This window comes from Schistocerca americana, chromosome 3, assembly GCF_021461395.2.
Source record: "Schistocerca americana isolate TAMUIC-IGC-003095 chromosome 3, iqSchAmer2.1, whole genome shotgun sequence".
Taxonomy (NCBI): Eukaryota; Metazoa; Arthropoda; class Insecta; order Orthoptera; family Acrididae; genus Schistocerca; species Schistocerca americana.
The window spans coordinates 128582799-128595873 of NC_060121.1; the positions used below are offsets into that span (position 1 = coordinate 128582799).

Consider the following 13075-nt stretch of genomic DNA (forward strand, 5'->3'; position numbering starts at 1 on the left):
ATAAATGAAAACATATAATAATAATTCAGTATCTTAGAAAAACATATGACCTGGACAGGGAGGAGGTACTGAATTGGGTGATTTACTAACACTGACCTTTTCAATAGTGAAATTGAATAGGAAGTTAAGTTTGGTTTTCCAAAGCATCTGACAATTGAAATTACATTACTGAGACAAATTACATCATATTTGCTAATTGAGTCACAAACAATGAGATTTATAGAGAAAGTATCATATAATGTCACTAATAAAACATAAAGACAATCATGAAATTACATATACCTATCTTAACAATTCTTAGGAACATTACAAAAGGGAAATATCCAATTAGCCTTTACATCAAGTCTGTTTACGTACATTCTGGAGCTGCTCAACAATTGCCCATTATCAACCAACTCTTCTACACTAACGGGCTGGCAAAACGAGAGTCGTAAATATCTAACATCTTTACCTTGCTAGCGAGAAGACTTTTGCTTCCACATTTGTATTCCCAATAATATATGTACTCGTAATTCCTACATTATAATTTAACACTTGGTGACTTCGCAGAGCACACCAGAAGAACTGCCTACTCCATCCTCTTTCGCTCACACACGTCTACCCCCTACTGTGCGACAAGCGCCCTCTTACTCCAACTCTACGATCTCATAGCAAAGGAGTATCTTTGGCTCTGCAGTCGTGCACTGTCAGCGATCCGCTTTATAGAGCCCATCAGAGACATACATCGTCTATAATAGTTTCTTTTAGTTTACATTAGCATCATTACAATATTTGGGCACCACATGTAAGGGTGTCCCAGTAGATTCCTTTCAAACAGTAATGCTAGATAGGGGAGTAGACATGCTGGCTACTCAGACCCCAGGTTCCCAACCTCAAATTCTTCAGTGTTACATTTTTGCACGCTTTTACAGGAGCAACCTGTATATGCGAAACAGTACGTACCGAATATTATTGTAACTGAGAAATCACGTTGTCAAATAAGGTCGGATACACTTCAGAACGTTATTTGATTCATTATTCGGCGCCTGATCTTAGCCCGTCACAGTACTCCAATTTGAAACCTGCTTGTAAATTCAACCACAAGGCATTAGTGTATTTGAAAACGAAAAGAGAGCGCACGAACTACGAAACCTTGAGAACGCTTCGGTCTACAGCACTTTGGGCGAAGTATTTTCATTCCCTTCTACGACATACAATAATGTGAAATGACTTCATCTTACATATCATACAACTACATGTACAAACTAAAAGAGTGTTTCTGCAGGTACTTTTTGTGAGAGCTCCTGGAGTCAGAATGTGTAACCTTTGACTTGTTTCCTGTTCGCAGGCAGTACAGTATGAACGGTGCCGTCTTGTTGGTCGTGTTGCTGGCGGTGGCAGGTTCGGAGTGTGCTAAGATCCTGGCCGCTTCGCCGTTCCCCGCCATCAGTCACGTGCTGCCTCTGAGAGTTATCGTCCTGGAACTTGCTAAGAGGGGCCACGAAGTGACGTACATCACAACGGACCCGATCAAAGTATGTACGCCCTGTCTGCCTAGAATCTCATCCGCTGATAGTTTTGGCGTTGAGCACCCGTAAGCTACTTCCAGAACTGATGAATATAAAACAAAAACGACTGCCTTTCTTCTTAATTGATGTCCAAAATATGAATCACGCATCCTTCCCCCTCTGAGATAATTGTAGGTGACAGAAATGTAATTATAGAGTGAGACACACTGTAATGCACAACCTCTGTGTAATGATGAGTTTCACTGAATTTTCCTCACCTTAACTTCATGTTCTTCGAATGAGAAGGAAGGAAAAAAACTTTTAATATCTCTTACTACCTATGTTAAAATTTCCAGCAGAATTTTTACTCTTTTTAATTAGAGATATAAAAATATCTTTTCTGGGAGTAATATTTAGTATAAATATCGACTGTGCTCGCTTTCAACCTCCAAAGCCAGTTTTATTGAAAAGGACGTTGGAAGTGGGAAGAGGCGATTTGCTTCGCGATAATTATACAGCATGCACTTATCATAGTTCCGAATGAATTGTAAGTAGGCTGTTTAGGTTTTTACGTTGATAACGCCATGTAGCGCTTTATATGAAAATCACTGACTGTGCTGTGTGCAGTCTGTGGCTGGTTTGCATTGTTGGAATTTGCTATTGTATTGTTGGGCAGCACGTAGCGTTGCGCAGTTGGGGGTGAGCCGCCAGCAGTGGTGGATGTGGGGAGAGAGATGGCGGAGTTTTGAGAGAGTATGATCTGGACGTGTGTCCATCAGAGACAGTAAATTTGTAACACTGGATGTCATGAACTGATATATATATAATGACTTTTGAACACTATTAAGGTATATACATTGTTTGTTCTTTATCAAAATCTTTCATTTGCTAACTATGCCTATCAGTAGTTAGTGCCTTCAGTAGTTAGAATCTTTTATTTAGCTGGCAATATTGGCGCTCGCTGTATTGCAGTAGTTCGAGTAATGACGATTTTCGTGAGGTAAGTGATTCATGAAAGGTACAGGTTATTGTTAGTCAGGGCCATTCTTTTGTAGGGATTATTAAAAGTCAGATTGCGTTGCGCTAAAAATATTGTGTGTCAGTTTAGTGATGATCAGAATAAGTAAAGAGAGAAATGTCTGAGTACGTTCAGTTTTGTTCAGCTGTTTGAAAATCAAATAACGTAACGGGTTTACCAGCACAGTAATTCACTAATTTTTCTAAGGGGACATTTTACATAATTAGTACCGATTTACATCTCATCTTATCTTGCCACGCGGGATTAGCCGTGCGGTCTAAGGCGCTGCAGTCATGGCCTGTGCTGCTGGTCCCGGCGGAGGTTCGAGTCCTCCCCCGGGCATGAGTGTGTGTGTGTGTGTGTGTGTGTTCGCCCTTTTTTAGCTTAAGTAGTGTGTAACCTTAGGGACTGATGACTTTAGCAGTTAAGTCCCATAAGATTTCACACTCATCTGAACATTTTTTTCTTATCTCGTGGTGATCGTATCCTCCGTCATAAATTATACATTTTGTTAGTTCTCTTTGTACTACGACAGACAGCCATGGCGAATTCGTTAAATGAAGGGACTTCCATGCGTAGCTGTAACTACTAAAGATCGTAAGCTATTATGCTGAGAAAAAGACATGGTGCCCTCTTGATATCCGGGTGTATGTGGATAGTGTTACATTGTTTGACCTCCGGACTGAATTTGCGTACGACTTCTTAAGGCATTAAGCAAGTTTGAACATTCGTATACGCCAAGGGGTCGAAAATGGTCAAACGTGAGATGCAAATAGTTATTTGAACAGCAAAACGGTTGCATCTAACAGTTCTAATCTTCATCTCTCACAACGCTTTTTCTCCCAGTACTAAACAAGATGCGTCTCCATTGACTGTCGAACAATCAACAGTTTCTGAAAATTTTCCCTTAAAACATAGTCTTACTTCCTTCAGTCAAAACTGACAGTACGCGATGATTCTAAACATTCCTTTTCACCCCACTGGGAGTTTGCTTTTGAAAGTTCTTTATAGCTTATCAAAAACTTTGTAGCCTATTTTTCTTGTTCTGTTCATTTCTTTTACTGTACGTCGAGTCATTGTGTTCAGATGACCTAAATACAATCCATCGAGTGGTTCTGTGACTTCATTGTTCACCGTAGTATTTTTAAGTGTTGATTAAGTATTGTTTTAATCGTATTGCGGTAGATTTTAAGCCCTACTTTCAATTTTGATCTGTTAAGTCCTTCTATCCATGGTAATTTCAGGTTCGGCTTAACATCGCGAACGGAGTGAGAAGCCAGGAAGCGTAGCGCTAATTTAGCTATACTTCTTCATTTTTATCATGTATATTTTCATTCTAAATAAAATACAGAGTGATCCAAAAAAATGTATCCACTGTTTAAAGGTCGATAACTTGCAAACTAATTGACGGAGTTGTCTCATTTTTGGTGAAAGTGTAGCTTAAAGTCCAACTTAAAGATATCACTGTAGGTGTTCGAAATGGCCACCATTAACATCCACACACAGACGATGCCGTCGAACTGCAGCACGAACTACTGACTGCAACGTGTTCAGTTGGATATTTGCACATGAATGTACGATGGAATCTCGAGGGTCATCCAATGTGCGTGGCTTTGGTGGATAAACGACGTCCTTTAGTGTTCCGACAGGTAAACGTCCAGAGGAGTTAGGTCATGGGAACGTGTGGATACTCCACAGCACCTCTACGGCCTATACATCTTCCTGGTAGAATTTTCGTCGAGATACGCCCTAACACGATTTTGGTAGTGGGCTGGGGCACCATCTTGTTGGAAGTAAACTCTTCCGTCTCAATACAAGTCTCGGATGGCAGGTAAAATGGATGTCTGAAGAAGGTACACCTCGCGGGTAACTGTGTCGTCAAAGAAGAATGGCCCAATCAAGTCCCGGTAAGACAACCCATTGAGTTGGAACTGTGCCTCATCAGACCACACAATCATCTCTGCAAATTCTTCATCGTTGCGCACCATGTTAGAAAACCACTCGCAGTACTCCAGTCTGCGATCCGGGTCGTCCTCGTTCATTGCGTGTAGCAATCGTGGGATGCAGCACTTCCAATTTGCCGTCTTCAAAATTCGCCGAGCACTTGAGCGACTCACTGCAGTTCCACGGGCACACTGTCTCACAGACTTCTGTGGTGAGCGAGTGAATTGTTGTAACACACGACGGGAGTTAGCTGGACTTGTTACTGTTACAGGTCGTCTAGATCGTTGTTTGTGTATATCTTTAACACAGCCTTCGGCTTCAAATTTGTATCGAATGCGACGAATCGTTAAACGTGTCGGTGGCTCTGTTTGATACTTATTTACCCATTGCTGGTGAACGTCATTAATGTTTTCGTAATAAAATTTTTTTTTTTTGGTCATCAGTCTACTGACTGGTTTGATGCGGCCCGCCACGGATTCCTTTCCTGTGCTAACCTCTTCATCTCAGAGTAGCACTTGCAACCTACGTCCTCAGTTATTTGCTTGACGTATTCCAATCTCTTTCTTCCTCTACAGTTTTTGCCCTCTACAGCTCCCTCTAGTACCATGGAAGTCATTCCCTCATGTCTTAGCAGATGTCCTACCTTCCTGTCCCTTCTCCTTATCAGTGTTTTCCACATATTACTTTCCTCTCCGATTCTGCGTAGAACCTCCTCATTCCTTACCTTATCAGTCCACCTAATTTTCAACATTCGTCTACAGCACCACATCTCAAATGCTTCGATTCTCTTCTGTTCCGGTTTTCCCACAGTCCATGTTTCACTACCATACAATGCTGTACTCCAGACGTACATCCTCAGAAATTTCTTCCTCAAATTAAGGCCGGTATTTGATATTAATAGACTTCTCTTGGCCAGAAATGCCTTTTTTTGCCATAGCGAGTCTGCTTTTGATGTCCTCCTTGCTCCGTCCGTCATTGGTTATTTTACTGCCTAGGTAGCAGAATTCCTTAACTTCATTGACTTCGTGACCATCAATCCTGATGTTAAGTTTCTCGCTGTTCTCATTTCTACTACTTCTCATTACCTTCGTATTTCTCCGATTTACTCTCAAACCATACTGTGTACTCATTAGACTGTTCATTCCGTTCAGCAGATCATTTAATTCTTCTTCACTTTCACATAGGATAGCAATGTCATCAGCGAATCGTATCACTGATATCCTTTCACCTTGTATTTTAATTCCACTCCTGAACCTTCCTTTTATTTCCATCATTGCTTCCTCGATGTACAGGTTGAAGAGTAGGGGCGAAAGGCTACAGCCTTGTCTTACACCCTTCTTAATACGAGCACTTCGTTCTTGATCGTCCACTCTTATTATTCCCTCTTGGTTGTTGTACATATTGTATATGACCCATCTCTCTCCATAGCTTACCCCTGCTTTTTTCAGAATCTCGAACAGCTTGAACTATTTTATATTGTCGAACGCTTTTTCCAGGTCGACAAATCCTATGAAAGTGTCTTGATTTTTCTTTAGCCTTGCTTCCATTATTAGCCGTAACGTCAGAATTGCCACTCTCGTCCCTTTACTTTTCCTAAAGCCAAACTGATCGTCACCTAGCGCATTCTCAATTTTCTTTTCCATTCTTCTGTATATTATTCTTGTAAGCAGCTTCGATGCATGAGCTGTTAAGCTGATTGTGCGATAATTCTCGCAGTTGTCAGCTCTTGCCGTTTTCGGAATTGTGTGGATGATGCTTTTCCAAAAGTCAGATGCTATGTCGCCAGACTCATATATTCTACACACCTACGTGAATAGTCGTTTTGTTGCCACTTCCCCCAATGATTTTAGAAATTCTGATGGAATGATATCTATTCCTTCTGCCATATTTGACCGTAAGTCCTCCAATGCTCTTTTAAATTCCGATTCTAATATTGGATCCCCTATCTCTTCTAAATCGACCCCTGTTTCTTCTTCTATCACATAAGACAAATCTTCACCCTCATAGAGGCTTTCAATGTATTCTTTCCACCTATCTGCTCTCTCCTCTGCATTTAACAGTGGAATTCCCGTTGCACTCTTAATGTTACCACCGTTGATTTTAATGTCACCAAAGGTTGTTTTGACTTTCCTGTGTGCTGAGTCTGTCCTTTCGACAATCATATCTTTTTCGATGTCTTCACATTTTTCCTGCAGCCATTTCGTCTTAGCTTCCCTGCACTTCCTATTTATTTCATTCCTCAGCGACTTGTATTTCTGTATTCCTGATTTTCCCGGAACATGTTTGTACTTCCTCCTTTCATCAATCAACTGAAGTATTTCTTCTGTTACCCATGGTTTCTTCGCAGCTACCTTCTTTGTACCTATGTTTTCCTTCCCAACTTCTGTGATGGCCCTTTTTAGAGATGTCCATTCCTCTTCAACTGTACTGCCTACTGCGCTATTCCTTATTGCTGTATCTATAGCGTTAGAGAACTTCAAACGTATCTCGTCATTCCTTAGTACTTCCGTATCCCACTTCTTTGCGTATTGATTCTTTCTGACTAATGTCTTGAACTTCAGCCTACTCTTCATCACTACTATATTGTGATCTGAGTCTATATCTGCTCCTGGGTACGCCTTACAATCCAGTATCTGATTTCGGAATCTCTGTCTGACCATGATGTAATCTAATTGAAATCTTCCCGTATCTCCCGGCCTTTTCCAAGTATACCTCCTCCTCTTGTGATTCTTGAACAGGGTATTCGCTATTACTAGCTGAAACTAGTTACAGAACTCAATTAGTCTTTCTCCTCTTTCATTCCTCGTCCCAAGCCCATATTCTCCTGTAACCTTTTCTTCTACTCCTTCCCCTAGAACTGCACTTAAAATACCACTTCAAAACTGACTCCCTTTCATCAAATGTAAGCCTTGTGACAGCCATGTTTACTCAAGAAACTAGGTGCAACTAAGAACAAAACACTGACTATCTGGCGACTGTTTGCCAGTTATGGACTTTTAAACAGTGGATACATTTTTTGGACCCCTCTGGATGTATCCAATGCCTGGTAAGGTAACTTAAAATCTAATAAATGCTACACAGCTTATTTCTGAAACATTATCGAACGAACATAATAAACATTAGTCAGGACATCTGTAAACTACGAGACACCACTTTTACAGCCTTATTCACGAACTAGAAAACCTTCCCCGTATACAAGTAAATAAGCTGTCATCTTGTGTTTTGTCTCCTTTCCCCATAAGACAATTGTTAACCAGTTGAACGGAGTATACAGATCGTGTCAAGACTGTCAAACCGAGAAAGCTCTCTTGTCTCGATTCGACGCCAGGCCGTTCGCAGTCGGTTCTGCTCACCGCTGTCGCCGGGAACTACTTCCTGCCCTCTTGATCTAATACATTTTAAGATACAAAGGAATTACAAACATTGGCTGTGAGTGGGCAGTGATTGAAATCAATGACGAAAGTTGAAAATTTGCGCTAGACCGAGATTCGAACACGTGTGTTCTGCCTACTAGGCAGATGCTCTGGCCACTAAGCCAACTGGGCACAGCGGTCATTGCAACGGCTCGGACTACCCTAGCACGCCTCCCACCAGATCCAAATTCTCAATTTGCCCTCACATTACTGTTGTAGTGCCCCTTGGCCATTATCCTCGTTACTCGTGGCATTTCGCCGATTCACGTAAGAGTTAGACCCTGGCGTGCATCTGCACTGAAGATATCAATGGCTGTCTCGACAGGTCAGAAAAAAATTTGTGGGAAGGTCTTATGGGACCAAACAGCTGAGGTCATCGGTCCCTAAGCTTACTCATTAAGGACAACACACACACACACACCCATGCCCGAGGGAGCACTCGAACCCCCGGCGTGGGGAGTCGCACAGACCGTGACAAAACGCCTCAGACAGCCAGAAATAGTGGCGTAAGTTGAGTACATGAGACGAAAGGAAAACAACAGAAATAGAGAGGGACGAGAAAAGCAGAGTGTCGTGTTCGTACTGTAAGACCTTCAGTACACACACCTTCAGATTATTTGACTTGTCGCTCTAACAAAGTAGGCAAGTGTCAGCAATATGTCTCGTGGTCTTATCGTGACGTGTTTATCTTCTGCCGTTAGGTCAGACGATAGAAATGCCATTTGCACGCTTAGAGTAGCAGATTGACGGTGACCAACTTTAAACGGAACTTGATTAATTTTCACACACATTTATTAAAATAATAACAAGCATAAAAATTACTTAACTTGGTTCTGGATGCTATTTACAATTGACAATCTGAAGTTCCTTTGGTACTGGTACGTTAATCTTATTCTCACATATATCTCTGATACCTGACAAAAGTGTGTATACATTTATCTTCATAACTATGTACAGGAATATGGTAATCTTATTAAGCGCTAACGGAAACTTGACTATTGACTGGTACAGACAAATGTAGAACTCATACAGACTGGTACAAACTAATGCAGACTGGTGCAGACAAATGCAGACTGACTAATCGGAGGTTGTACACTTGTTATAATACCTCGCACGTTCATGTATCACTGCGCGAGTGTGATCCGCGAAGAGAAAAGGTTCTACATTAGCAGCAATCTCATTGGCTGCGTTACATATTAATACGTGGATCGGCGGAAGCAGAATTTGGTCCGTCTCTAAGACAGCGCCATCTTGTTGTGTGGAGACGGACGAGCGCTGCGCCTACGCTGTTGTGCTTAGCGGGGCGCGCTCTGGTGGGAAAGTTGTGTACGCGCCGACTATGTGGAACTATGTACACAACACACAGGCAGTTTGCAATGTGACACAGGTTCTGATTCTCTGTTGGTCAGAAGTAAAACAGCTTAGAGATGGAAGCTAGGCTGATGATAAAAGATAAAGCTCTAAAACTTAAGTTATAGCAAGGATTTTAAAGGCTATATTATGCGTTTTGTCAGTGTTCCTTTAAAATCCTTGCTACACTACTGACCATTAAAATTGCTGCACCACGAAGATGACGTGCTACATACGCGAAATTTAACTGACTGGTGAAATGTTGTTGTGATGCCTCATGTAAGGAGGAGAAATGCGTATCATCACGTTTCCGACTTTGATAAAGGTCGGTTTGTACCCAATCGCGATTGCGGTTTATCGTATCGTAACGTTGCTGCTCGCATTGGTCGAGATCCAATGACTTATCAGAACATGACATCAGTGGGTACATGAGGGTAATACGGAACGCCGTGCTGGATCCCAACGGCCTCGTATCACTAGCAGTCGAGATGACAGGCAATCTCATCCGCATGGCTGTAACGGATCGTGCAGCCACGTCTCGATCTCTTAGTCAACAGATGGAGACTTTTGCTAAATAAGAACCATCTGCACGAACAGTTCGACGACGTTTGCAGGAGCAGGGACTATCAGCTCGGAGACCATGGCTGAAGTTAACCTTGACGGTGCATCACAGACAGGAGCGCCTGCGATGGTGTACTCAACGACGAACCTGGGTGCACGAATGGCAAAACGTCATTTTTTCGGATGAATCCATGTTCTGTTTACAGCATCATGATGGTCGCATCCGTGTTTGGCTACATCACGGTGAATGCACATTGGAAGCATGTGTTCGTCATCGCCATACTGGCGTATCACCCGGCGTGATGGTATGGGGTGCCATTGGTTACGCGTCTCGGTGACCTCTTGATCGCATTGACGGCACTTTGAACAGTGGACATTACTTTTAGATGTGTTACGACCCGTGGCTCTACCCTTCATTCGATCCCTGCGAAACCCTGCATTTCAGCAGGACAATGCATTACCGCATGTTGCGCGGTCCTGCACAGGCCTTTCTGGATACAGAAAATGTTTGACTCTTGCCCTGGCCAGCACATTCTCCAGATCTCTCACCAATTGCAAACGTCTGGTCAATGGTGGCCGAGCAACTGGGTCGTCACAATACGCCAGTCACTACTCTTGATGAACTGTGGTATCGTGTTGAAGCTGCATGGGCAGCTGTACCTGTGCACGGCATCCAAGCTCCGTTTGACTCAATACCCAGATGTATCAAGGCCGTTATTACGGCCAGAGGTGGTTGTTCTGGGTACTGATTTCTCAGGATCTACGCACCCAAATTGCGTGAAAATGTGATCATATGTCAGTTCTAGTACAATATATTTGTCCAATGAATACCCGTTTATCATCTGCATTTCTTCTTGGTGTAGCAGTTTTAATGGCCAGTAGTGTATAACATAAGCCTAAGATTTAGAGCTTTCTGTTTCATCAGCTGCGTAGCTTCCGTCTCTAAGCTGTTTTGTTTCTGTCCAACAGAAAGCCAGTCCCTCTGTCAATTCTCTATACTCATTCCTTCTGTACTGCTGCTACACATTCGTGTCGGTATTCACATTTTCCAAAAATGCAATGAGGAATAATCCTAAAACAATGTTAATAAGACTGTCGTTTCGAAAATTCCATGCATTATTATTATTATTATTACTGCTATTATTCTCGATTCAGGGAACTAAGTTCAACGTGCCGATTTCAGTACCTCATTCGTTGTAGTTTTCTTTTATTGCAGTGCAGTTTCGGCTGTCCACTATGTTTTCTCTGTCTTATGACCACCTCACTTCAATTGTTTTCACTCTTATTCTTTGTCAACACTTTTTCCTAAAAAGTTCTTTGTCAGTTGTATCTTCAACTTTTATATTATATTTTCATTTATATTTTATTTTCTAAATACTTTTTTACATAGTAGATTCCACTTGTTGTTAACTTCTTATCCCAAACTTTGAATATCTCAAACGTAACATTCACTCTGCAACGTAGTCTGCAATGATACAACAGTTTCTGGCAGATGAAAAGTATTTGCCAGACCGAGAATCGAATTCGGGACCTTTCCCCTTCGCAGGCAAGTTCTCTCTTCGTGAACAAGTGCTCTACCGACTGAGCTATCCAAGCGTCCTTGCAGCTGTTTTTCCACCAGTACCCTGTCTCCTATGTTTTAAATTTCGCAATAGCTCTCCTGAAAGTAAGGTTGAAGTTTGGAAGTTAGGCGGCGAGGTACTGGCGGAAGTAATGCTGTGAGGATGGGAACTCAGTCGTGTTTGGATAGTTCAGTCGGTAATGCAATTGCCCACTAAATACAAAGTCCGGATTTCGAGTCTCGCTCTGGTACACAGTTTTAATCTGGCAGCAAATTTCATTTGAAAACCTTTTTGGTCACTCTACCTTTTTGGATTCGCTGTAAATGTCCAAAAATACCAGCATCCATTTTCTCACTGCTTCTGATATGTTTTCAATATTTAGATAAATTTCGTTATTACTACATAATTGACAACCTTCCACAGTTTTTCGTCGGCCTAATAATTTCCTAATAATTCACATTTCTGGTATTTCTAGTTTATCTAAATTACAGTTCAATGCTAGGCATTCACTTGCATATAGACATTCTGGCTTTGTTACTGTACTGTAACGCCTTATTTTTGAATTTTTTGGCAGGTATCTCCTGTTGTAAAAGCCTTTAGTTATATTATATTCCCTTCCCGTTTCATGTATCCTTTCCTTTACTGCAGCTTATTACTAACCATTTTCTTGGGCTATCTCCTAAGTGCGTTTACATTGCTTAACCTTTTCAGTTTGGCCAATATCTGTTTTTGGTTCAAATGACTCTGAGCACTATGGGACTTAACTTCTGTGGTCATCAGTCCCCTAGAACTTAGAACTACTTAAACCTAACTAACCTAAGGACATCACACACATCCATGCCCGAAGCAGGATTCGAACCTGCGACCGTAGCGGTCACGCGGTTCCAGACTGAAGCGCCTTTAACCGCACGGCCACACCGGCCGGCAATATCTGTTTTTAGAAATATCGGTGCGTTCTTAATGTTTGCAAAAATTTCTCTGTCTCTGCAGTATTTCTTGAGTCGGTCCTACTTACTGTTTTACAACAAATGTCGCATTTTCAGAAAGTATAGCAGAGCCATCAGTAAATGCGAGACAATTTATTCCGCTTCTTCTTTGCAACCTTACTGGTAGATACTTATGTTTATTCAGTTTTTCATTTAAAACCCTCACTGTTTTTTAACACAGTTGAAAATGGCGATAAGTCCTCATATTGCCATGCACCTGTGTGTATTTCGACGGGCTGAGAAATTTTTCCCAGAAATTTCACATTATCTAATGTGTTTATAAACCTTTCACGAATTAAAATTGATAATTCATACTTTACGCCAAAATCTCGAATTTTTTGTCCATAGTTTGTCTTTCAAGAGAATCAAAGGTCTTTATGAAACCTACAAACATACATCATTTGAGTTCAGTAATCTGTGGCGAAAGATTCACTTCAAATTAAATATGTTTACAGAAAATGTTCTGCCCTTCCCCAGACCAAGGTGATAGTCACTTAAATAGCTGTCCAGTGTTGCTTCTGTTCTGTTTAGTAAGACCGTGGTAAATATTTTGTATGCAACTGGTAGAAAAGAAATTCCTCTGTAGTTGTCAAGTCTTGTGCTTTGCCCTTCTTCTGTGGTGGATGTATCAAGGGTACCTTTCACTCTGTTGGGACTTTTTCCGTTTCCCAGATTTCGCCAGAGATTACGTTTAGCTCATTTCTTATTTTGTAAGAGTCCGTTTCAAAAGTTCCGCTGTAGTAGACTCGTATTT

The 13075-nt window shown here is 41.5% G+C and overlaps 1 protein-coding gene across 1 annotated transcript in view; it reads left to right on the forward strand.

The window, feature by feature from the left end:
* LOC124605919 (UDP-glucosyltransferase 2-like) overlaps window positions 1-13075 on the forward strand; it is a 139633-nt gene that overhangs the window by 70566 nt on the left and 55992 nt on the right. Inside the window, exon 2 of the mRNA XM_047137873.1 lies at window positions 1328-1514. Within this exon, the coding sequence (XP_046993829.1) occupies window positions 1328-1514 (187 nt within the window). The remainder of the gene's footprint in view (window positions 1-1327; window positions 1515-13075) is intronic.